Source organism: Cryptomeria japonica, chromosome 3, assembly GCF_030272615.1.
Source record: "Cryptomeria japonica chromosome 3, Sugi_1.0, whole genome shotgun sequence".
NCBI classification, from domain to species: Eukaryota; Viridiplantae; Streptophyta; class Pinopsida; order Cupressales; family Cupressaceae; genus Cryptomeria; species Cryptomeria japonica.
Window position 1 is genome coordinate 551,892,381 of NC_081407.1, and position 23,892 is coordinate 551,916,272.

At 39.1% G+C, this 23,892-nt stretch overlaps 1 protein-coding gene across 2 annotated transcripts in view; it reads left to right on the top strand.

Annotated features, from left to right (window-relative positions):
- Positions 1 to 7,084: 7,084 nt before the first annotated feature.
- Positions 7,085 to 23,892, top strand: part of LOC131029887 (uncharacterized) — a 111,756-nt gene continuing 94,948 nt past the window's right edge. Inside the window, exon 1 of one of the 2 annotated variants that reach the window (XM_057960543.2) lies at positions 7,085 to 7,245. In XM_057960543.2, the coding sequence (XP_057816526.1) occupies positions 7,131 to 7,245 (115 nt within the window). In that variant the 5' untranslated portion in view covers positions 7,085 to 7,130. The remainder of the gene's footprint in view (positions 7,246 to 23,892) is intronic. The other variant, XM_057960544.1, reaches the window with a different exon arrangement.

A 23,892-nucleotide genomic window follows, 5' to 3' on the forward strand; every position in this document is an offset into this window, starting at 1 on the left:
ATTTTATTATTAGTTCATACTTGCACTCTAAGGTTAGGAATTGAACTTGCATCATTTTATCTTTCAATTACAACAAAGGAATAGAAACCCTAATAGGTAGCCCGTGGCTCTCTCTTTCACAAAAAGAAGTAGCCAATTGTGTGATACCTCTAGGCTCTTTCGTATTCCGCAATGTGTGTCAAAAGGTAGGATTAGGACATGTTAACCTAGTCTCGCTTTTTCCCCTACACAGAAAGTATGGATTCTGGTTTATCCAGTTTCTGAGATTCACATACATAAGAGTCCAGGGGTTACTGGATGTCCTTATTGGCTTTCAATTTATCCCACCAATAAAATGGTCTTGCTCGAAGTGCTTAGACAGTTGGAGACATATCAGGGTTTCCAAAGAACCAAACAAAAAGCAACTATTTCCTTTCCATTCTTCATCAAAAATATGCTGGAATCTTACATCCAATAGCGCAAGCAACTGAAAAGTGCCAGATTGGAGATGCAGTGGTATCCGTTCACATTCTAGCAATCTCGGGATGATTTTGATCCTCATAACCACATTGGATTAATGTATGGAGAAATGTACAGACACAAGACTGACTTGGAAGATTTTTGAGCAAATGCTGCATATGCATTTGAAGTTCATAAAATACTTTGGTCCAGACTACCAGTAAGTTTGATCAGAACAATCGAGCTTTTCTGAGTGTTTGATCAATTGGAGGATGATGGAGAATACTCAGCCGCTCTTTCATGAAAATTGGCATCTTTCTCCCGTGAAGTGGTCAGAACTGAAACTCACTAATTTAACCACCTTAGTGTGGCTAGTTGTCAAATATTTACAGTGGTGGGTTGACCAGCAAGTCAAAGGGCTAAAGAGAAGAGGTGTGACTCTCACATACAACTTGATGGGTGCCATGGAATCATACTCTTCTAATGAAGAAAGTGTCAAGCTAGTTGAAAGTATCAATTCAAGAAAAAGGAAGGAGATAGTTGATAACCCTTCAAGGTCAAAAGGGAAGGAAGTCATGAATGAGGAACTTGCTCAAAAAAAGCAAAGGTCAGAGCCACCCCATTCTGCTACATCTAGGAATTTGGATAGACTAATTCTTATTGAGGATCAACCACTTGATGAAATAGAAAGTCCTTCTCCAATCCATGAGGGAAATGTGATGATAATCCAATAGGAAGATGAAGAACCTCCATCTCCCATAGGCACAAAATATTGGAATCAAACAATGAAATGGATGTTCTGGGCGATGAATTTCAAGAGGGAATGATTTATGCTCTTCGAGGAGGTCAGAATATACCACGTGAAGAGAATAATCAGGAGGTGGAAGGCATTGAGAAACCTACTATTCCTGATTGGTTGAAGGAAAGATTGAAGATAAAAGCACCTATGGAAGTAATCCAGGAAGCAGAAGATGATACGACCGATTTCTTGGCCAGATTATGAGAGGTTGTTGCAAAGAAGCCTGCTAGAAATTTTTTCACAATCCAAAGAGATGAGACAAGTTGTCGTACAATTTAGATTGTTGTACCAAAAGTGAACAATTCAAAAGAATATATAACTCATTAGGAGTATGAAATTACCACTTTTGACTTGGGACCAACTACCAAAGGTCAAGAGGTGGATGACTTAGACAATTCAATCACTTCCATGAAGGCAAGAATAGAAAAAGAGGTGAGAAAGAAAAGAGAATATGAGAAGGAAATTGAGCGTCTAAAGGAATACATTCAACACTTGACCAAGACACTTAACCAAGGCAATGCAACAACTCCTCTACTTTTGAATCCTTCACAAGGAGCAATCGAAAATCTTGAGGAAGAAAAGGTGACAACCAAAGAAGATAAAAATTTGATGGCTAGTAAAAGAGAAGAAGCAACCATGTTCATGGATAAATTGATGCTGACATATGGACAGATTTCCTTCTCGCTCTCAAGAATTGCGAGCATGGTAGAAACATGGGCTGACCTACAAGATATTTAGGACATAGTTATCTCGTGCCTTAGAGAGTTGAAAGGCATGCCTAAGAAGGAACTAATTGATGGAAAGGTAATTGCAGCAAGGGCCACATATGACTTCAACACATGGCATTGGGCATTGGTTGCACATAGCAAAGTTCTACAGAAGGTAAAGGCTGAAAGTGTTAAATATGAGGAACAAATTAAAGAAATACAAAGTAGAATTCTCCTTGTAACTACTAATTTACTTGAAAAGGAGACCATCTAAGAAAGTGATATGCAGATGGAAAATCTCAAACTCATAACTTAGGAAAATTTCTTCACCATCACAGGACCAATCCTGAAGCAAAATTTGACCAAGGCGTCAAAATTCTTGTCCATCTGAGATGCCTTCCAAAAACAGGAGTTGGAATGGGAGATTGCATTTGTTGTTTGTGCAGACAACTTGGACATATGGGAATACAGGATCAATATGCTGCCACATGTCACCATGGAAGAGGTCAACTCAATCGTGTCCAAGTTCATTGAACACACTGCTGCTTGTGAGGATAAGGATGTGCCTTCCTAGAAGATAGCTCTTCATGCCACTTGTCTTCCATGCACTTGTTATTGATGTTATTTTGGGAAACTCTATCTAAGGTTGTGTTGTCTTAATCTTAGTAATTGATCTTAGATTGATCTTGGCCTTTCATTCATTTTTCAAAACTCTAAATAAACTCTCATTCTCTCATTTCATCGTGTTGTGGAGAGATTTATGAAATTTTCGCTTAGAGCTACTTGAATAATAAAAAGTTCATTTGCAGATTTTGCTTTGAAGTCTTATTGTTATTAAGTGGTTGCATGGTTCCATACTTTCTTCAACAATAGAATATATTTGTTTAGAGTAATTTTGCTTTCAAAGTTGTTAGATCAATGAAGGATTTGATAGTTTAGATTGGTGAAACTCTTGCTCATACTTTCTTTGGATGGATGATTTTCGTTCAATGTGTAAAGTTAGCCCGAGCTTATCATGTGGATGCTTTTAGTTCTACTTTGAGTAAATATTGTTTGATTGATGGTATTATTCATAAGTGTGAAAATCTTGAGCATAACCTTAGAAGATTGCACCTGCTTTGCATAGTTGTCCTAGAGTGGTGAAACAAAGTATTGTTATTGGTTTCACCTAGTCTTTACAGTCTCTTGAGTTCATAGGAGTAGCATAAAACTTCTAAAACCTCATCCTTTTAATCTTTTTTTTTTGAAGTCCAAATCTGAAAATCCAAAACACAAGAGAGAGAGAGAGAGAGAGAGAGAGAGAGAGAGAGAGAGAGAGAGAGAGAGAGAGAGAGAGAGAGAGAGAGAGAGAGCATTCATTGTAATATTAATCTAAGTCCTTGCTTGTGAATGATATTTGTTGAGCGTAAGTCTCCCTTGCATTTCAACATACATAACCAAGGAAGCTATCCCACATAAAGTCGCCCATTCACACATATAGACCTTGGATGTTAGAGTAATCGAGTCTTTACTTGATTAATTAAACAACATTTGTTTAATTAATTAAGTTCCCCTTTATCTCTTTTACACTTAAGCTAACATTAGGTGCATAATAATTAATTCTTTTATTAATTATTATGTGCAAGCCTAGGGTTTTCCCTTTTAGGGTTTCTTGACTTATTAGAGGTTAATTCTTTTCTTTGTATCATAATCACATTACACTTTTTTGTGAATATAGAGCTCTCATTCTTTTTGAGCATTTTTCTGTGTATTTGGTTTTTCTCTGTTGCTTCCTTGCTTCTCCTTGTAATAGGTTTATTTAAGCTTGCAGAGATCATTTGGGCTCTTGTGGTGTTATATTTCTTAACTCTCACATGGTATCAAAGCTTCAGATTTGTAGCTACCTGTTCTTGTTTTGAGTATTTTGCATTGGAAGCAGATTTGGGGTTTCAGAAGTTTTTTTGGTGCACCTAGGGATAGGCCTTTTTTTCTCGAGCACTTTGGGCCTAAACGAACCTCACCATCCTGCTCAGAAGGCCCAAAAATCCGTATGGTCATATAAAACTTGACCAATTTCGACACCTGAGCCTTTGGGGGTATATTTTTGTTCTGTACCATGTCGTACGACCCTGACACACAGTTCGAGAATTTTTTTAAATTTTTTTTTTTTGCCTTTTTACGGCATGCAGGCCGAAATTTGATTTTTTGAAAAAAAAAAAAAAAAAAAAATCAAATCAAAAAAGCTTTGGCAAGTTTTTTTCAAAAAAAAAACAACATTTTTTTTGGGGGTTTCCCCACGGTACCCGTGGGGCCCCGTGGTTCTGTTGCCGGCCCGCTGACCCCCACTGTCGCTGGCCTCTCCCGACCTCACCAGCCCCCGCCACCGTTGGCCTCCACTGGCCCCTCCGACCGCTTGTTGACGCTTCTTGGCCCCGCGGCCTCCACCTGCCGACGCTTCCCAGTCTTGCCCACCGCCCACCGCTTATGGCCACCTCTGCCCGTGACCGCCTCTACCTACTCAGCCGCCTCTGCCCGCCCGACTGCCTCTGCACCGCTTGACCACCACTCCGCCACCAGAGCGCCGCCCCCGGGCCTCCTCCGCCTGACCTTGCCACCCGACAACCACCGTTGCCCTTCTCTCTTGCCTTTGAAGGGGAGGTTGGTTTTTTTGTCATAACTTGGGCAAACGAAGTCATTTTTTCGAAAATGAATAGGCACCGGAAAGATGGTTCCAAGCCGGACCTCATGGTTTTGGAATTTTGTTTTCCAATTTTGCTATTTGACTGTACTTTTTTCTAGTCAAAGCGGGGTCTCTTTTCTGCACTTCCGGGGCCATAGAATGAGCATCCAAACTCCATTTTTTGAACACTTTATATTGTTGGAAAACTTGTTCTGTGTACTTTCCAATAATATGAGTTTTCTTTCCAGATTCTGCTCCAGGAATATTTTATTCAATTTTTTTTCTTTTCAACACTCTGTCAAATATCTTGGATGTTTCAGGTCCTGGGATCTCTTTCTCTAAGTAGGATGTCTCGGTTTTGGCTGTGCTTTCTGTTTCTAGTCTTCTTATCATTGTAGCATTTTATTTATGCAAACACACTGAGATAAAGTGCCATCATGCATTGTTTACTTGGGAGCTTGCACATCTTGTGCCTCGTTATACATGCACTACTTATAAAGTGCCATGGGGGGGTTGATGTTTGCCTTTTGTTTGCCATCTACCTTTGTCCAGTGAGTGTTCCTTCCACGACATTTGCCTCATGATGTGTGTCAAGTGAGTGTTCCTTCCACGACACTGTGTACTTTCTCAGCACCTTCGATGTTCCTGGTTCTTCGTCATGCAGTTCTTATTGGCCATTCTTTTCAGTGTACCTATCCCTCTCCCTTTTCAACATTATGGGGAGGTTTGTCCTGTTGGTTCTAATGCTTCTGTGGTTTGATTGATCAACTCTTTAGGGTTTGGTTTCTCATGCCGTCTGTATCTTCGAGTTCAGTTGTTTGCCCTTGTTTGCCATCTGATTCGAGTAGTGTCATTTGAGGACACTCATGCAGATTATAGTCTTCTCTACCTGGTCATGTTCTATTTCAGTGGAGGTTCTCTAGATTAGCAGTTACTCTTCGACAGTGTTTGCAGCTATTTCTTGCTTCAATGGTGTTCTTCTTGCTTTTCCATCTCTGTTTGGAGTAGAGTTTTTTCCCACATGGTTTTCTCTATTTCTCCGGTTCATAGAGATTTGGTTGTATTTGGGTACCTGATTAGGCCGGGACCCATCTTTCTTGTTTTCATTAGCTGTTCTAGGTTTTAGCTTCTCCCTAAGTCTAACTTAAGGGGGGGTGTTAGAGTAATCGGGTCTTTACTTGATTAATTAAATGATATTTGTTTAATTAATTAAGTTCCCCTTTATCTCTTTTACACTTAAGCTAACATTAGGTGCATAATAATTAATTCTTTTATTAATTATTATGTGCAAGCCTAGGGTTTTCCCTTTTAGGCTTTCTTGACCTATTAGAGGTTAATTCTTTTCTTTATATCATAATCACATTACACTTTTTTGTGAATACATAGCTCTCATTCTTTTTGAGCATTTTTCTGTGTATTTGGTTTTTCTCTGTTGCTTCCTTGCTTCTCCTTGTAACAGGTTTATTTCAGCTTGTAGAGATCATTTGGGCTCCTGTGGTGCTGTATTTCTCAACTCCCACATTAGAGTCATCGTGTGGTCTTTCTATGCAATCTTGGCACACGTATTGATTTTAGTTCTGGAGAGGATAGAGTATCCATGGATATTTTATTCTAATGTTCGGTATATGATAAAACGTACACCAACACACCCCTTGTTAGGATTAACCTTAAACAACCCATTAACATGCCAATTGATAGTTGTGGTTGTTCATAATCACTAGATTCAATTTTTTTAATGTTCCACCAAGTGTATGATGAAATGTTAGTGAGTTAAAATTGAAAACAATTTCAAGTTTGTTAAAATTTCTTGATAGTGACATTACAAAAATACAAGTGTAAAGATTAGTTTTGTAGGTATAGGATAGAACATTGGTAGAGTGCAATTCATCATCAATTTGTTAGATATTCACAATTTTGATCTAATAATATAATGAAAGATTATAATTATGGAGCATAAATTATATCAAACCACCATATTATCACATCTAATGTCAAGTACTTAACACCTTCTTTATTAATTTCAATAAATGTGTTTCATATATAGTATTTCTTGACTCAACTACTTAAAGATCAATCTCATGTGACTAGTTAAACGGATTTGTTGCTTAATTTTTAGTAACATAAATGATTTTATGTAAATTTTTAATTAAACACATAAGATAATTTAGCGTTCTTTGCTATAAGAACATAGTTGTACCAGCTTAGAAATCAGACTTAAATAATGGATAAATGAAAGCTTGTCCTTATATTATTGATTATTACATTAATTTTTTTATTTACCCTTGCTAATTAAAATAAAAGAAACCCTAAAGAGCCTATATATTTCTTTTCAATTATATGTATATGTGGTAACTTTGTGTTGTGGGGTCAAGAGCCCACCCAGCCAATCACCGTTTTATTTTTTTTATTTTAAATTTATTTATTGGCTTTTCTTATCTGAAAAAAAAAAGAAATTGCAAAATATTTAAGTCTTATAACTACACGAACAGAGTGGTAATTGAATGAAGGAGAAACGCGTCTGAAACAGATGGCCAAAGCAATGGAAGCAGAGGACAAGGGTGTTCCCATATTTGTGACTACAAATGTGGATACTAATCTCGTTATTTCTTCATCACCATCCGATACAGTGGCTACCCTTAAAGGTAATCAATGCCTTGTAACCTTTCTTTCTCTGTCATTGATTTGCAATTAAGCTGTTCTGATTAAGCTGGGCCATTATGACAGTACATTACAATGTTTATGCCTTTGAGAGGCAAGCTATCACAGTTTTTCGAAGCTTTAGGCTTTTGTGTGACCTCATCCGAGTCAAGCATTAAGCATCCATTTCTGTTGTCTTATAAGTATTCAGGTTGTGATTTTTATACCCTTGAATGTTTTCCATATACCAGTTAGGGCGTTCTGCCGCTTTTGTGGATTCATCCATTTTTGTCTAGCTTACCTGGAAGGTTGAGAGAGGGTATGAGGTTCAATCCATATGGTTCAAGCATGCACTTGTATTTGTGAATGCATCCATTAAAGATGAGGAGATTCTACTTTTTGAGCTATTATAGGTTATTTTTCTGGGACTTAGGCTACCCTTTCTTTTAAGTATATGGACCAGTGTGGGACCGATCAATTTCTGCCTCTTCTGCTTCAGTTTTAATGTTCTAAGCGTGAACGGTGGCTTGTTGAATTTAGTCTTCAAGCTGTAATTGTGGAGCCCTATGAAATGCTCAGATAGCGATTCCGCCAATATATGCGTATTTATTTTGTTTGTGATATTTGCTGATTGTTTTCTGGAGACCATCTCCATCCTTTCTTTTTAGTATATGCGCTCTTTTGGGACCGATAAATTTCTGACCGGCTGCGTTAGTTTTATTGTTTCAAACGTGAATGGTTGCTGACCGAATTCGTTCTTCAAGCTGTAATTGTGGTGGCCTATGAAATAGTCAGATAGCAATTCCATTAAATGTGTATTTTATTTTGTTCGTGATATTTGCTGATTGTTTTCTGGAGAATTTATCCAATCTTTCTTTTTAGTGCGTGTTTGCATGGGACTGATCAACTTCTGCCCGTGTGAAATGTCCCTTCTTAAAAAGTTAAACCAAGACAGATCCAAGTGCCTATCATACAAATAAGAAGGTCATGATGTCATATTAATTTATATAATGAAATAATAATAAAATAAAAATATTAAATAAAGGCCTCTTATTATTGAAGTTTTTTTTTATTTTTTTATTTTTTTTAAAGAGGTAAACATTTGACCCGGAGTTATGACAAGGTCACAAATGGGGACCTTATCTCTAACATAAACACTCAACAATGACATCCCGATAGGGTTTGAACCTTGATGACAATAGCAACGACAGCTCATTTAGACCATCATACCATGCCAACACCTGCTCAGATTTCTTGGGGGCCCTCTATATAATTGGAGGAAGGTAGGGCCCCCCATCTTATTAAAGTTTATTTTAAAAAATAATTTTTTAAAATAATTGGTGGTCATTTGAAGAGTTATTTCAGTTAGAGGGAAATTTTATGCCAAACAGCATACATGAATGAACTATTCTACCATCTGAATTCTAGTTGTTGGAACATTGGATTTTGGTTCAAATAACCTGAGGATGAAATCCCTCTAGGTCTAGAGTTAAGAGGACAAAAGCCTTGATTTCCATCACTTGATTAGTGGATGAAAACCCTGATTCAGACTTGGGACGATCTCACCCAGGGATTGCATATGAGCTTCAAAGTGACAATGAAATTGAAATTATGGTGATTGGGTTTCAAGATATCTTCATATCCATAGCAGTGATTAAAATCCTTCTCAAGATTGTAGCGGTTCACAATCTTATACAACACCAATTTATATCCAAGTTTACAACAATTCATTTTAATTAAACCAAATTAATCAAATCTTTCTTTTGACAACTCTGGTGATTTAAATTTTTGCGACTCATAACTTAGGGCAAGTTGATGATAACATTATAGGCTGGGATTTGTAACAGTTATTTCAGTTGGGCGATCAAATATCCCTAAATTGTTGTGACTCAGACTTGCAATTCACATTTGATGCACAGCTCTTTTAAGGCAGAATTGTTTGCAGAAATTCTAGGGTATAATTCATAATAGTTTGGGTTTCTGTTTGAGGTTGATATTGTTTTAGGGATGTAACTGTTCATCATTTCCTAAATGCTTGCAACTTGGCTACTCTCAGAAGGGTCTGATTCAGATCAGTTGAAGGTTGAATTATACAAGCAATAAAGCCAATTTTGTGGTATTGAAGATGGCTCCTGCAGGGCTGAATATTGGTAAAATAGTTTTTCATTTCGCTGCATATATAATTCAGTGTTGCAAATTGTATACTGATCAATTACTGTCATTCCCCTGGATCTGGCACACAGAAAACCTATGATATGAAATTGTCTTACGAATGTAAGACTTCACAATTTCAGTAATTGCCACACCTTTCCAAAATCGCATTATACAGCGGGTCATATGCAAGGGAAATTACCAAGTATTAACCGAACATATGTTATTGGATCATCCCCTCAAAAGCAGGTAATTGCCACACCTTGCCACAATCACATTATACAGCAGGTTGTATGCAAGTGAAATTACCAAGTATTAACCGAACATATGTTATTGGATCATCCCCTCAAAAGTAGCAATCCCACCTATTAATTGGTTGGCAAGGGAAGATAACTTGTTAAGGAAATAAACAAATTAATCCAGGTTAAGGAAGGGTGCGGTTATGAAAGGGCATCACTCAACAAGCAAAGAGGCACCGCTACCTCTAACAGTGGTGTCCATAGGGAGAGGTCATAACCTTCCGCCACCCAAGGAGAGATATAGAGAGTAAACCCATCAGTCAAAGAGGCATCGAACAGGATAAGATCTCGTTTAAGGCAGTCATATTCAGGAATACAGATACTTGGTATTATAACTGCAGTTTGGTCTGAAGTATTGATTCTTATGATAGACAGTATAGGGTACCCGTTTATAATTACTTGCTTATGAATAATGTGTATGCAAACTGTTCAGGAAAGAACTGGTAAAAATATCTAGTTGTTTATTAACTGAGGAAAAAATTACAATATATAGAAGTTACAAAATACTGTAGATATTAATGATGTCTAACTACCTCTAACTATTGACTACTGTAGACCAACTAATAATTGACCATTAAACAATATGAAATATTATTCTAACACCCTCCCTTAATGGTCAATCGATCAAAAACACCAATATGCCCCCTAAATTTTACAAACTTATCCGGGTTCAAAGACTTGGTGAGAATATTTGTAGTCTGATCTGCTGTCGGAACATACTGCAACTGAACCGATCCGTCTTCTACCAGCTTGATGTGCTTGGTACGTTCATGGAAGACTAGATTTTTGGTCAGTTTGAGCACCCCTTGGTTATTAGTATACAAGGGAGAAGGTCCTGCTTGCAGCATCTGCATGTCAAAAAGCATCCTTCAGAGCCAAACTGCCTCACATGTGGCCTTGACTGTTCCTCGGTATTCGGCTTTAGTTGAGGAAAGGGCCACGACTTGTTGCTTCTTGCTACTCCAAGTGACAACACATATACCCAAACTGAATATGTACCCAGAAGTGGATTTTCTGTCATCCACTGATCCTGCCCAATCTGAGTCAGTATAACCAATCAGCTTTGAATCGTTGCACTTGCCATACAAAATGCCATAGTCTGAAGTGCCTTTCACATATCGCAGCACTCGCTTCGTTGCAATCCAATGATCAGCTTTGGGGGCTGTCATGAAGCAAAGATGTAGCTGACAGCAAAACAAGTGTCATGTCTAGTGGCAGTGAGGTAGATGAGGCTGCCTACTAGTTGCTTGAATTTGGTTTCATCTACTGCAGGTGAATCGGGCTTGGCTAATAACTTCAACCCTTTCTCCATAGGTGTGGAAGCGGGTTTACAATCCTGTATGCGAAACTTGCCAAGCAAATTGCAGGCATATTTGAACTGTGAAATAAAGATACTGTCATTAGTTTGCCAGACTTCAACACCTAAGCAATAATGGAGAAGCCCCAAATCTGTCATGTCAAAGTCTTGGCACAAGTCTTGTTTGATGGCTGTAATCAAATGTGTTGAATTGCCAGTAATGATCAAGTCATCCACGTAGACAGCAAGAAAATGGATATCATCACCAGAGAGTTTGACATATAGATTAGTGTCAGAGGGATTGCGCTGAAAACCATGTTCAACCAAATACTGCTCAATCTTAAAGTACCAAGCCCGAGAGGCTTGCTTAGGCCATAGAGGGCTTTTACTAATCTGCAAACCTGATGTTCCTTACCAGGAATCTTGAAGCCAGGAGGTTGAGTCATATAAACTTCTTCTTGCAACTCACCGTTGAGGAATGCACTCTTAACGTTCACCTGGTGAAGTTTCCATCCAAACCAAGCTGTAATGGCGAGAAGAAGACGAATGGTACTCATCTTGGCAGTAGGAGCAAAAGTCTCCTCGTAGTCAATGCCCTCCTGTTGTGTAAAACCCCGAGCAACCAATCTGGCCTTGTACTTATCCAAAGTTCCATTTGCATGATACTTGACTTTGTAAACTCATTTACAACTGATAGGTCTCTTCCCAGGAGGCAAATCAGAAAGAACCCACGTGTTATTCTTCAGAAGACTATGGTATTCTGTCTCCATAGCCTTTTCCCACTCAGGAATGCCTTTAGCCTCAAAATATGTCTGGGGCTCATGGATGCTCTGGATGTTGGCCATAAGTGCAAAGTTGATCGTATTCTACTGCTTTCTCTTGCGACGAACTGATCTATCCTCAAGAAGCTCATCATAACGAAGATCTCCTATAGTCTTGGCCCACCATTTAGGCTTGAGGGTAGAAGTACCAACATCTGGCATTGGAGGAACAACATCCCTTGGAGTTTCTAGAACAGTCATCTGGATGCGAATCTTGTGAAAAATCAGGTGGTGCTGGATCGGTTGATTCCTCATCTTCAGAGTCAGAATGCTTTGAAGCCCTCCCATCATGGGAACCAAGAGGAAGACGAACACCAACATCAGAAGTCTTCGCAGACCAAGTCGCAGGACTAAGAGTAGTAGAAGGCATAAATGGACCAGTAGTGTCATCAACCACAACATCACAACTGAAAATGAGATGATCTGTCTCCACATCAATCAACCTGTAGGCCTTGTGGTTGTCGCTGTAACCAGTAAACATAAGTGTTTGGCTCTTTGAATCCAGCTTAGCACGCTTGGTGTCTGGAATCCATACATGAGCGGTATAACCGAAGACTTTCAAATGGCCCACTTTAGGCTTGCGTCTGGACCAGGCTTCTTCAGGAGTCATCTTCTTAACGACATGTGTAGGTGACTGATTCAGGAGGTAGACTACAGTGTAAATTGCTTCAGCCCAGTATTTCTTAGGAACATTTCTATGCTCTATCATAGAACAAGCCATTTCAGTAATGGTGTGATTCCTTCGTTCAACGACACCATTCTGCTGAGGGGTGTATGGTGTGGTGAGTTGGCACTTAATGCCATGTGTAGCACAAAATGTAGAGAAGCCATTGGAACAACCACCCCCCCCCCCCCCAATTATCTGACCTTAGAGTGACAATCTTAGATCTGGATTCTTTCTCAACTAAGGCCTTGAACTGCTGAAATGTATTTAACACATCTGATTTATTTTTTAGAAAATACACCCACATTTTACGACTGAAATCATCAACAAATAACAAGAAGTACCTGTAACCAGTAACAAAAGGTTTATTCATTGGCCCACATACATCAGCGTGAACCAACTGAAGGACCTTGGAGGCTCGCTAAGAATCGCCATCCGAGAATGGTGTCCGATGTTGCTTCCCAGCTTGACAGGCTCCTGTTGATGTGGTTTTCATGCACTTGCGAACACAGAATAAAATACCAAGGTATCTTATCCTCTCTTGAACAAATTTTCCCCGAATGCTGAAGATTTCGCTGAAGGATCAATCGAGGCAACTCCGAGGTTCTTGTATGTAGGTTCTCTACTTGTGGATAAGCTCTTGCGGTATGATGTGATTTTGCTGGAATCACAAGGGGACTTACATTTGATGACCTGAGCGTCTGATTTACTTTGGATATCACTGGAACGTGGGTCTTTACTGATCCTTGATTTTTAAAAAAAAGGAAAAAAGGACAAGGGTTGGAGAGGAATCTAATTCTAACGCTAAGAATGTAGGAGCGATGGATGACCTTTGATGAAACTCTAACTAAGTCTTGCTTTGACATGCTATGACCATCTCCACAAGGCCAGTGCAATCTTCTAAGGATAGCTTTATGATGTTCAAAGGCCAGTGCAATCTTCTAAGGATAGCTTTATGATGTTCAAATCACCGCTACAAGCATAGACATCATCAAGTTGATGCATATCGATGAAGAAACGATAATTGAAGTTAAGCTTAAGCCGAATGATTCCAGTTGATTATGCAAGGCAAGTTTGCAATCAACAAACCGCTGGTAGTATGGATATACAAATTTCACCATTGATCATACAAATTCCTTCCATTCATCTAATAACATGAAATTAAATTTGAGAAGTATAGAGATCATGCAAATTGTTGAATCAACACATAGAATTCACCATTTCTTCAATGAAGTTTACATGTCTTTTGCAACAATGTTTTGACAACAATCTTTGCCTTCTCTTTCTACTCTGCCCTAAAAAAAACTAATTACTCTTGAACTACCACTACTGACTATTGACTATCTCTAATTATTCACCGACTATTAACCTTACAAATGAAGAGCCAAGGCTTTATATAGAGAGCCCTTTACAAATTGATGGCTCTGATTGACTTAGAATCAATGGCTAGGATTACAAGATAGAAACCCTAATTAGAGTTTGTTATAACAAACTTCCTTAGCCAATGAGAAAATTACATTCAATGAGTGTGGACCAATAGGAAGTAGGGGTAGGTACACCAAAGTTTTTGCCATCCCTGATAAATTAGGTACATTGAATCTGGACATGCTGAGGTGGACCAATCCGACTGGAGGAAAAGTGACTAGGATGCCACCTTGTCTGACGTTGTATCTTGGTTGATCCTCCTCTGTCCTTGATGCGATGAATGATGCACTCCTTGATTCTCTATGTGCTTGATGAGGCTTTCTTACTGTCAAGTTCTTCTTTCTCCGGTAGCATACCTCGCCTTGAAGTGTTGGTAAGGTCATTCTTCTCTGTCATCATGTGGGTCTTTTGTGTGGTAGAATGGAGTCTTTTGAGGATAGCGTGGAACTCTTCGAACACTTGTAGCCTTCCAATGCTTTAGAAGCATCTTGAGTCCTCATGCCTTTGGAACGTCCTTGATGATGATGGGCTTAGAATAGGTCGTCCTTGTCCTGGCCTAATTTTCTTCCATCTGCAAAACAAACCAAAAGATGATTAAGCACACATGACATATTTATCCTGGTCATAGCACTTTTACCTTAAATCATTAACAAAAAGGGATCAAAATGGAATTTGCTTTAGGATCCTCTCCAGGGACAGGCCCTATAAGAATTTCGCTCTGGACCCTTTGGAAGGGTCAGGAGCGAAATTTGCTCTTTTGCTCAATTTAGACCTCATTTCATCATTTCATAATCTTAGGCCTAGCCTTCAAACCTCTTCTCATCATAATCTCACAATTAGCCTTTTGCCTAGCTCAAATTTGGAAGGGTCAGGAGCGAAATTTTCTATTTTGCTCAATTTAGACCTCATTTCATCATTTCATAATCTTAGGCCTAGCCTTAAACCTCTTCTCATCATAATCTCACAACTAGCCATTTGCCTAGCTCAAGCAAGGTGAAAAATAGGAGTTTCAGAGGATTTCGCCCTGGACCCTTTGGAAGGGTCAGGAGCGAAATTTGCATTTTAGGACAAAATCTTCACATTTTATGACCACAACTTGCTCAAATGCATGCCTAAGGATGTTTCTAATCTCAATCAATACTAGGCTTGATGCATAATTGGGAGCAAAATAGAGGTTTTAAGAATTTCGCTCTGGACCCTTTGGAAGGGTCAGGAGCGAAATTCTTCCTTAGGCTCAAATTCTATCATTTCTCCACTCCAAAATGCCTCCCAAGGCAAGCATACACTAGTCTTCTCTCCACCAAGGCCTAGGAATCCATGTCTTGATCTCAATCTTCAGCAAACTAGGTGATTTTGAGAATTTCGCTCTGGACCCTTTGGAAGGGTTAGGAGCGAAATTCAAGATTTGCTTGTTTTCTTTCACCTAGATTCATTCTTCATACCTTGCTTTCCTTTGACTTTCAACTTTGGATCCCTCTCTCATGAAAGCAACATTTGTTTGACCCCTAAGAAGGCCTAAAAGGAGAAATTCGCTCCAAATCATGGCCAAGGACAAGACCTTTAGAGAATTTCGCTCTGGATCCTTTGGAAGGGTTAGGAGCGAAATTCGAGTTTTAGCTCAATTCCTTCATATTTGATGGTCACAAGCTATTCCAGGGTATGGTTAAGGACATCTTCAATCTTAATTCACCCTGATCCACACTTGGCTTGACACAAAATTGAGAGAAAAAGGAGATTTTGGGAATTTCGCTCTGGACCCTTTGGAAGGGTCAGTAGCGAAATTCATATCTTGAGCTCTTTTCTCATTTTTTCAACTCCAATCCACCTCAAAAGGCAAGGACACATCACTTCTCTTCCATCCACGCCATAAGAACCAAGGTCTTGACCTCATCTAAGGGGGAAATAGGTGTTTTCAAGAATTTCGCTCTGGACCCTTTGGAAGGGTCAGAAGCAAAATTCATGATTTAGGACAAAATCCTTCACTCCTCCACTTCTAATCACTTCCTAAGGCAAAAGCATGTCAATCCACTTCCAAATATGCCCGAGGAACTAAGATGTTGGCCAAAACAAGGAAGGAAATGAGGTTTATGGAGAATTTCGCTCTGGACCCTTTGGAAGGGTCAGGAGCGAAATTCACATTCTAGGTTGATTTCACACTTCTTTGATCCAATCGACCTTCAAACTTGATCACACTCACCTCTCCTTACCACCATCAAGTCTATTTGCCATCTACTTAGCTCAAAATCCTCACTTTTCGATGCCTTAGGCCAAATAGGGGGTCAAATTGAGGATTTCGCACTGGACCCTTTGGAAGGGTCAGGAGCGAAATTCATATTTTGAGCTAATTTCTCACTTCCTTTCTCCTTTCCATGCCTTGGACATAACTTCTCAAGCCTCCTTCCATCATGATCAAGTGAATTTGCTCCTCAAGTTGGCATTTAGTTCAAGGTTTTGTGAAGAAATAGGGTCATACAAGAATTTCGCTCTGGACCCTTTGGAAGGGTCAGGAGCAAAAGTCACCCTTTGGCTCAAATCCTGACTTCATTTTCACATTTCTTCATCCAAACAAGTGAATTGCCTTCAATAATCCCTGGGACATGGATTAGTTCATAGTTTTGATCAATGTAGAGTGTCCTATAGAGGAATTCGCTCTGGACCCTTTGGAAGGGTCAGGAGCGAAATTCCTATTCTAGACTCAATTCACCTTGGATTTGACTTGACTTTGCCTTAGACTCAACCCTTTGATGCATTTCCTTTCATAACTTTTCAAATTCGCTCAACCACTCACTGACTTAGGTGAAATCTTAGGTCCTTTGTGAAATTTCGCTTTGGACCCTTTGGAAGGGTCAGGAGCGAAATTTGACATTTTAGCCTCTCTGTTAGGATACATATATGGAATTTAACATTTAAGTATAAGTTCTTATACTTTAAGTTATATTCCATATATATTGTCAGGATGTTTGAGAGTGGTTTCGGACCTCCAGGAGTTATAATGCAAAATCTAGTTTTTGGAGGATTCTTCAATTTTCCAGACTTAGTCAAATTTCAGGATCAGGATGACAGTCTAGACTCAGCCAAATTTCAGGACATTTGAAGATCAGGATGACATTCCAGACTTCTCAAGGCGAATTCGCTCTGCCCTTGATGTAAGGGATGGGACCTAGGAGGACATTATGCATTCAACCAAGGTTTGATTTATCAACTTGAAGTGTGACCAGATAGTACACAAAAAACACCCTAGGAATGATCTAAACTACCCCTAATCACTCAATTGACCTGACCTCTTGAGTAGATCCATCTGACTCAAGCAGAGCTTGCTATCCTAATGAGCCCCCTGGCGACCCTCCAAATGCAAAAGGTCAATAGACAAGAACCTAGAAGACCAAGAAAACTAACCCTAGAAAGCAAAAGATAGGGGTCCCCATTTGCAATGGGGCGATGTGTGAATACGTCACAACTCCACATACTTCATGATTTTGAGGTTGGATCTCAGGTAGACCAGCAACCAAACCCTCCCGATATAACTGAGAGAGATAGTGCACGTTTAAGTGCCCATAACGTTGATGCCAAAGTGTTCTGATGGATGTACTCCTAGCAACCAGAGCGTGCTCCTGAGAAGCACCAGAATCAAGTCTATACAAACCATGATCTTCAAGTCCTATAGCGATTGTAGTAGGAGTCTCCCTATCAACTATGTTGCAGGTGGACGAACTGAAAATAACATCTAATTGAGGAGAATGCCTCATGATTTGGCTGACGGAGAGGAGATTATGTTCCATGCTTGGAACATAGTAGACATCAAGAAAAAATAAATTTCTACCGCCTGAGTGAATCTGGACAGTGCCCTTATCAGCAACTATGTACTCTTCTCCTCCTCCGAAGATTACTGAATCCGAGAATGGTTCAAATTTCGTGAACCAATCCCGACGATGAGTAAAATGCCGCAAAGCCTTTGAATCGATATACCATGTAGAAGAGTATATTGGATCCGCTGTTCTCTTGGCCATAAAAGCATAGAATGCAGATTCTTTCTACTCAAAGTGCTCTGCGACATTTGCCTTTTGTCGAGACCCTCCCTGCTTCTTTTGTTCAGAAGCCAATCGAATTCGACACCCGACCTTCATGTGACCAAACTAATGACAATAATTGTAGTGCACGTTCTTCTTCTTGCTGTCCTGAGAAGAACCAGAGCCTTTCGACTGAGAAGATTGAGCCTTCCCTTTGTTCTTAGCAGAAGATTTGGTAGAGAATGCTTCCTTTATGGAGGTGGAACTGGTACTACTTCCAAATTGCTGTCGCCACCGATCTTGCTGTAAAAGCTTGTTACAAAGATCGGAAAACTTCAAATCGACGTCAGTGGAAGTGATATTGAGCATTTCGATGAAATGCTCATAAGATTTGGGCAAACTCTTCAAAGTGATTATGACCATGTCCTCTTCCTCCATTGTGCAACCAATCGCCTCAAGTTGATCACGGATGTCCTTGATCTTTGTCAAGTGATTCTACAGAGGTGTCCTCTTGTCCATCATAATCGAAAAGAGCATGTTTTTTAGAAAGAATGCTCTGCTCTTTTCAGAGGTTTCATGGAGACTCTTCAAATGATCCCATATCTCCTTCGTAGTTTTCTGGATGGTACTTGAGGTAGGTGCTCATCGGTGACAGAGAGTTTAATGAGCATGACTGCTTCTTGGTTGCGCTCATTCCCTTTGTCCTGATCTTTTTCGGCAGTGGTTGGATGTTGAGACGCGCCCAAAACAACTGCATCAAGACATCGGTATTAAAAAATTGTCAACATACACTGCTTCCAGGTGTTGTAGTTGCGGCCGTTGAACTTCTAGCTGCTTTCGAGCATTATATTTGTCAGAGATGCCATCATGTACCCCGAGGTCGAACTGGTGAAGACACAAATTCCAAGGGATGAAAACCAATAGATGAAAACAAAGGGTTTTTAAAAAAATTCTTCAAGTCGCATTTTAAGGTAGAAACTGAAACCTTAGCATGGTGTTCGAGGCAAATCTTTTTTCAGAAGACCCAGAAAAATTTGAAAGCAACCCAGTTGAGATTTTGAAAATCCCACCAAGAATCTGCAATCGAAAAAAAATTTCGCCTTGAAACAAAGTGTCAAAACCCTAGGCGAGTTTGCAGAAACCCTAGGCGATAGAAGTTTTGAAGTCCCCCCAAAAACATTTTTAATTTAGGCTACCAAAAATAAATAACCTTAGAGCGCGGAAAATGCAGAGCTGAAATTAGGAAAAACCCTTTCGCCGCGACCCGTAGAACATGGAAAAAAATCGCAATGCATAAATAGCACAATTTTAAAAAAAAAAAAAATCGCCGTCGGGAGAACAAAAAAGGGCCCAGAAAAGGTTGCATGCCATTGGGAAAAACGTGGGCAGGAGAAATGGCGTTGAAAAAATTCGGACAGAGCCCGCGAAAATCGGAACCAAAAAAGTGCGATTTCGAAAAAAATTTGCGTCCACTGCTTAGTCAAGTCTTTCAATCTACGAAAAAAATCGTGTGGGATGTAGGCAAAGTCATGTCGCGATTTTTAATAGTCGTCGAAAAAAAATGCCGGAAGAAATCATGGCATGAAAAATCGCGAAATACGTCGCAATTTTTTGGGTCGAGGGCAAAACACAGAGGTGATGCTACAAAAAAGGGAGTTCGCGGGTTGTAGGTTTATAATGGTCACGAAAACCCTTGCATGGGAGCCAGGCACAGAAAACCCTAGACGAGTTTGGGAGAAATTTCGAAAATATTATATAGAACAAAATTTTTGAAAAATTCATTTACCCTAGCTCTGATACCATGTTCAGGAAAGAACTGGTAAAAATATCTAGTTGTTTATTAACTGAGGAAAAAATTACAATATATGGAAGTTACAAAATACTGTAGATATTAATGATGTCTAACTACCTCTAACTACTGACTACTGTAGACCAACTAATAATTGACCATTAAACAATATGAAACATTATTCCAACACAAACTGAGAATATAATATTATTATGTGATCTTTATACATGGAATATAGGCAGCAATGTGTAATTTTTTATTTGTTTGCTGAAATCAATCATAGTAAGGATAATAAGGGAATGCAAGGAGGGGAAACAACGATGAGGTCCTCTTCTAAGCACACCACCTCGTGGTGGTGACCGGTGGTCACATGAGACCAAGGGGTGCAAGGAGTGCTTCCCTTGGACTTAGGAGGGAAGGATTCTTCGGACACCCTATTGTAGTTGCCTCAAAAATTTATCATGGTTGACCATGGGGTTAAGGAGCCCAATCATAGGGAATGAAATAGGATGGTACGATGAAGGGAAACAGTTATAGGACACCTCATTGGGTACATCACCTCATATGGATGGCAAAGGGCCACATGAGGCCAAGAGGGATGGTATATTTGCTCTTGGGCCTAGGTTAGAGGATCTCTTAGACACCCTATCAAGTCACCTTATCCCAGCTTCCCTATGGTTGAATTCCATCAGTAAATTAGGTATATCATATGATTAAGTTAATGTTCCTCTATTCCATTTCTCGTTTTACTTGGAATTGTGATTTTATGGCATAAACTAGGGCATTTACAAGAAGGGACATTACAATTACATTTAGAATGTTTGCAAAACTACCCCTTGTTAATTATTGAAATAAAACAAATAATATAAAATATTCCATCCAGGATATTATACCATGCTGAATGATTGCTTACCATATCCATTCTTCAAGCTTTGATTGTGGTGGCACATGAAATACTTAGATACCAATTCCATTAAGTATATGTACTTTATTTTGTTTGAGATATTTGTTAATTGTTTTTTAGAGACTTTGTCCACTCATTCTTTTCAGTAGTTGGGCTAATTTGGTACTGATCAACTTCTGCCGAGATTGCTTTAGTTTTGATGTTCAGCTTGAATGGTAGCTTACTAAATTCACTCGTCAAGCTGTAACTGTGGAACTTGATTTTGTAATTTTTTCTGATTATTTTTCTGGAGAATATAACCATTTGTTCTTTTGCATATATGCCCCATTACTGAATCAGCAAAGGAACCCTGCGGTTTTGGGTATCACATGTCGTGGAATTGGATTTGGTCACGATTTGACTGTGGAAACGAGTAGGGTTTGATTTCGGTGGTTAGAATTGCATGGAATCAATCAAGGGCATATTTAGGTGATTCTAGGGTCAACTTGACATTTACTGAGAGATTCAGCAGCGGATGAATTATCCGAAACCCTAAATGATAGTCTCAAAATTCTAAGTGACAGTCATATAACCTGTTGAGTGTTAAACTGCAATAAGGATTTTATGTCTGATAACCTGTTGCAGCAACAGCAAAAAGGCATTGCCGATTTGGTGTGACAACTTAAACTCTTTCTTTGATTTGAATATCTCCTGAATACTTGATGTCTTAGTACCTTTTGTGCGTAGCTTTATATTTTCTACAACATGGATTTAAAAGAGTTGAAATAGGTAAGAAAATAATAATGCGTAGCTCGATATTTTCAACAATATAGAGTTGAAAGAGGTAAGAAAATAATAATTAAATATTAAATTATTAATCATAATTAATTTTATAAATTGTTTGATACATATTGTTTTTGAAGAAAATCTGTATGATGAAGAACCATGAACAACGAGTACAAACACATATAAAGGCTAGTGTCGTGGAAGGAACACTCACTTGACACACATCATGAGGCTAATGTTGTGTAAGGAACACTCACGTGACAAAGGTAGATGGCAAACAAAGGCAAATATCAGACCCCCCCATGGCACTTTATAATGGAGTGCGAGTACAATAAGGCACAAGATGTGCAAGATCCCAAGCATGCAAGGCATACTGACACTTTATCTCAGTGCGTTTGCAAAAAGGAAAATACTTACAAAATGTTGTATCAAATGCTAAAAGAAGACAAAAGGCTTGAAATACATGAAGAACAACCAACAACAAGTCATCCCACCCAAACGAGAAGCTTCCACGATCTCATATGTCCAAGTAATTCACCAGAGTGTGAAAACATAAAAAACTAAATAAAATGTACTTGGAGTAGAATTTGGAAAAAGTGCATGGATGGCTGTGAAGAGCTGTAAAACACCGTCCCAACGCCGCTGGAATCGTGAAAAACGGAGAAACTGGTGAAAAGATGAGCTCGGGACTGAAAACAACACCTCTTGACTTCAAATGGCTGTAGAATGTACCAACAGCAAAACCAGGTGATAAAACCCACAAATTTGGAAAGTAGATGAAACCAACTATCCGACGATATCTCGTGTGCCAAAAAATGATATCGTATGCCCAAGTTATGGCCAAAAGAAAAAAAAACCCTTCTTTTAAGGCACAAAGAGGGTCTCAGGGGCTATGAAGTGCTGTCCGTACTGCTGACGTCAGCATGACATCAACAAAAAATGCCAAAAAAATTCTCCTGCTTGAAAAAATTGCCTGCCAGAAAATCTACCTGAAAAAAATTTCGCGTTGCTGGAAAATGTGTTGCGGCTACTGAAAAAGGGGACGATAGCCAAAAAAGGGACATCGGGCTAGAAAAGTGCCATGTTGTCGGAAAAAGGCCACCGACCAGGAAAAATTTGACGGCAGCCGGTGGCCGGGGCAACTCCCCGGAGGCGGTGGGCTGGAGAAGGTCAGCAGAGGCGGGAGGTAGAGACTGTTGGTGGCAGGGGAGAAATCGCCGGTCGATAAAAAACGGCAGGCGGGGGGCGTGGAGGCCGTTGGGGGTGGTACCATTGGCGGTACTGCCCACGGTACCTGATGACCTGCGCAGGGTACAGACAACCCTGCGCAAGGACTGTCAGCCCTGTGCTGGCCCCAAAAAATTTGCCCCTTGTTTTTATATTTTAAAAAAAAAAATTCACAAATTTTTTATTTCGGCTTGGGTATGCCGTAAAACTGCCAATTTTTTTTTTTTTTTTAATAAATTTTTTTGATTGATTTTTTTAACAAATTCGTGCCCAGAAAAAAGCAAAAAAAGCAAAAAAATTTCCAGAGCCAAAGTTGTCCAAATTGGACAAATTTTATATGAAAATGGGGGTTTTTGGGTGTTCTGAGCTCAACGGTGAGGTCCGTCTGAGCCCAAAATGCCCAGAAGCAAAGAAGCATCCTAAATGCAAATAAAAATCTTTGAAAAAAATGAAACCCTAGCCTTCAAAATTTTTTCTGAAAAATCAGGAACAAGTAGCAACAGATGTAGGCTCTGATACCATGAAGAAGTTGAGAAATACAACTTCAGAGATCCCAAGAACACTTGCAAGCAAAATACCTGTCACAATAGAAAAATGGAGGCAAAAAAGCAATAATGGCTCTGAAGAAAAAAATTATCATTCAGAGAGGGAATGAATAAAAAAGTACAATACAATCCTTATAAAAGGAGAATATGCAACCCTAAAGGTGTGCAACCCTAAAGAAACCCTAAAGGGATAATGTGTATTTAATAAATACCTACAATTTTATTAATTGCCTAAGTTTAGCTTAAGCGTAGAGTAAAATAGACTAACAATTAAATACATAATTATTAGCCACAACATGATAACTCTAACAGTTTTTATCATTATGTACATTTAATATTGATCATAACATGTTTTACCCACAACGTACCCAACCCTCAATTTTTTTTGCCGTATTGGTGTACCATACCTGATTCCAATTTTGATTTGGTAACTTAGCTATATGGGCTAATTGGGACATATCAACTTCCGCCCAGGCTGCTTTAGTTTTTATGTTCTAAGTGTGTATGGCAGCTTACCGAATTCACTTTTCAAGAAATAATTGTGGAACTTGAAGAAATACTTAGATAGCAATTCCATTCAAATATATTTCTATTTTATTTTGTCTGTGATGTTTGCCACGTTTTCTCCCATTTGTCACCCTAACTTAATAGCTTTGATTCTATGTTTATGGACACTCCGTGAAGCTAAAACATTAGATAATAGAAGACCAAAATACACAAGGGATATTCATGTGCACCACACAGAAATTGAGCATCAT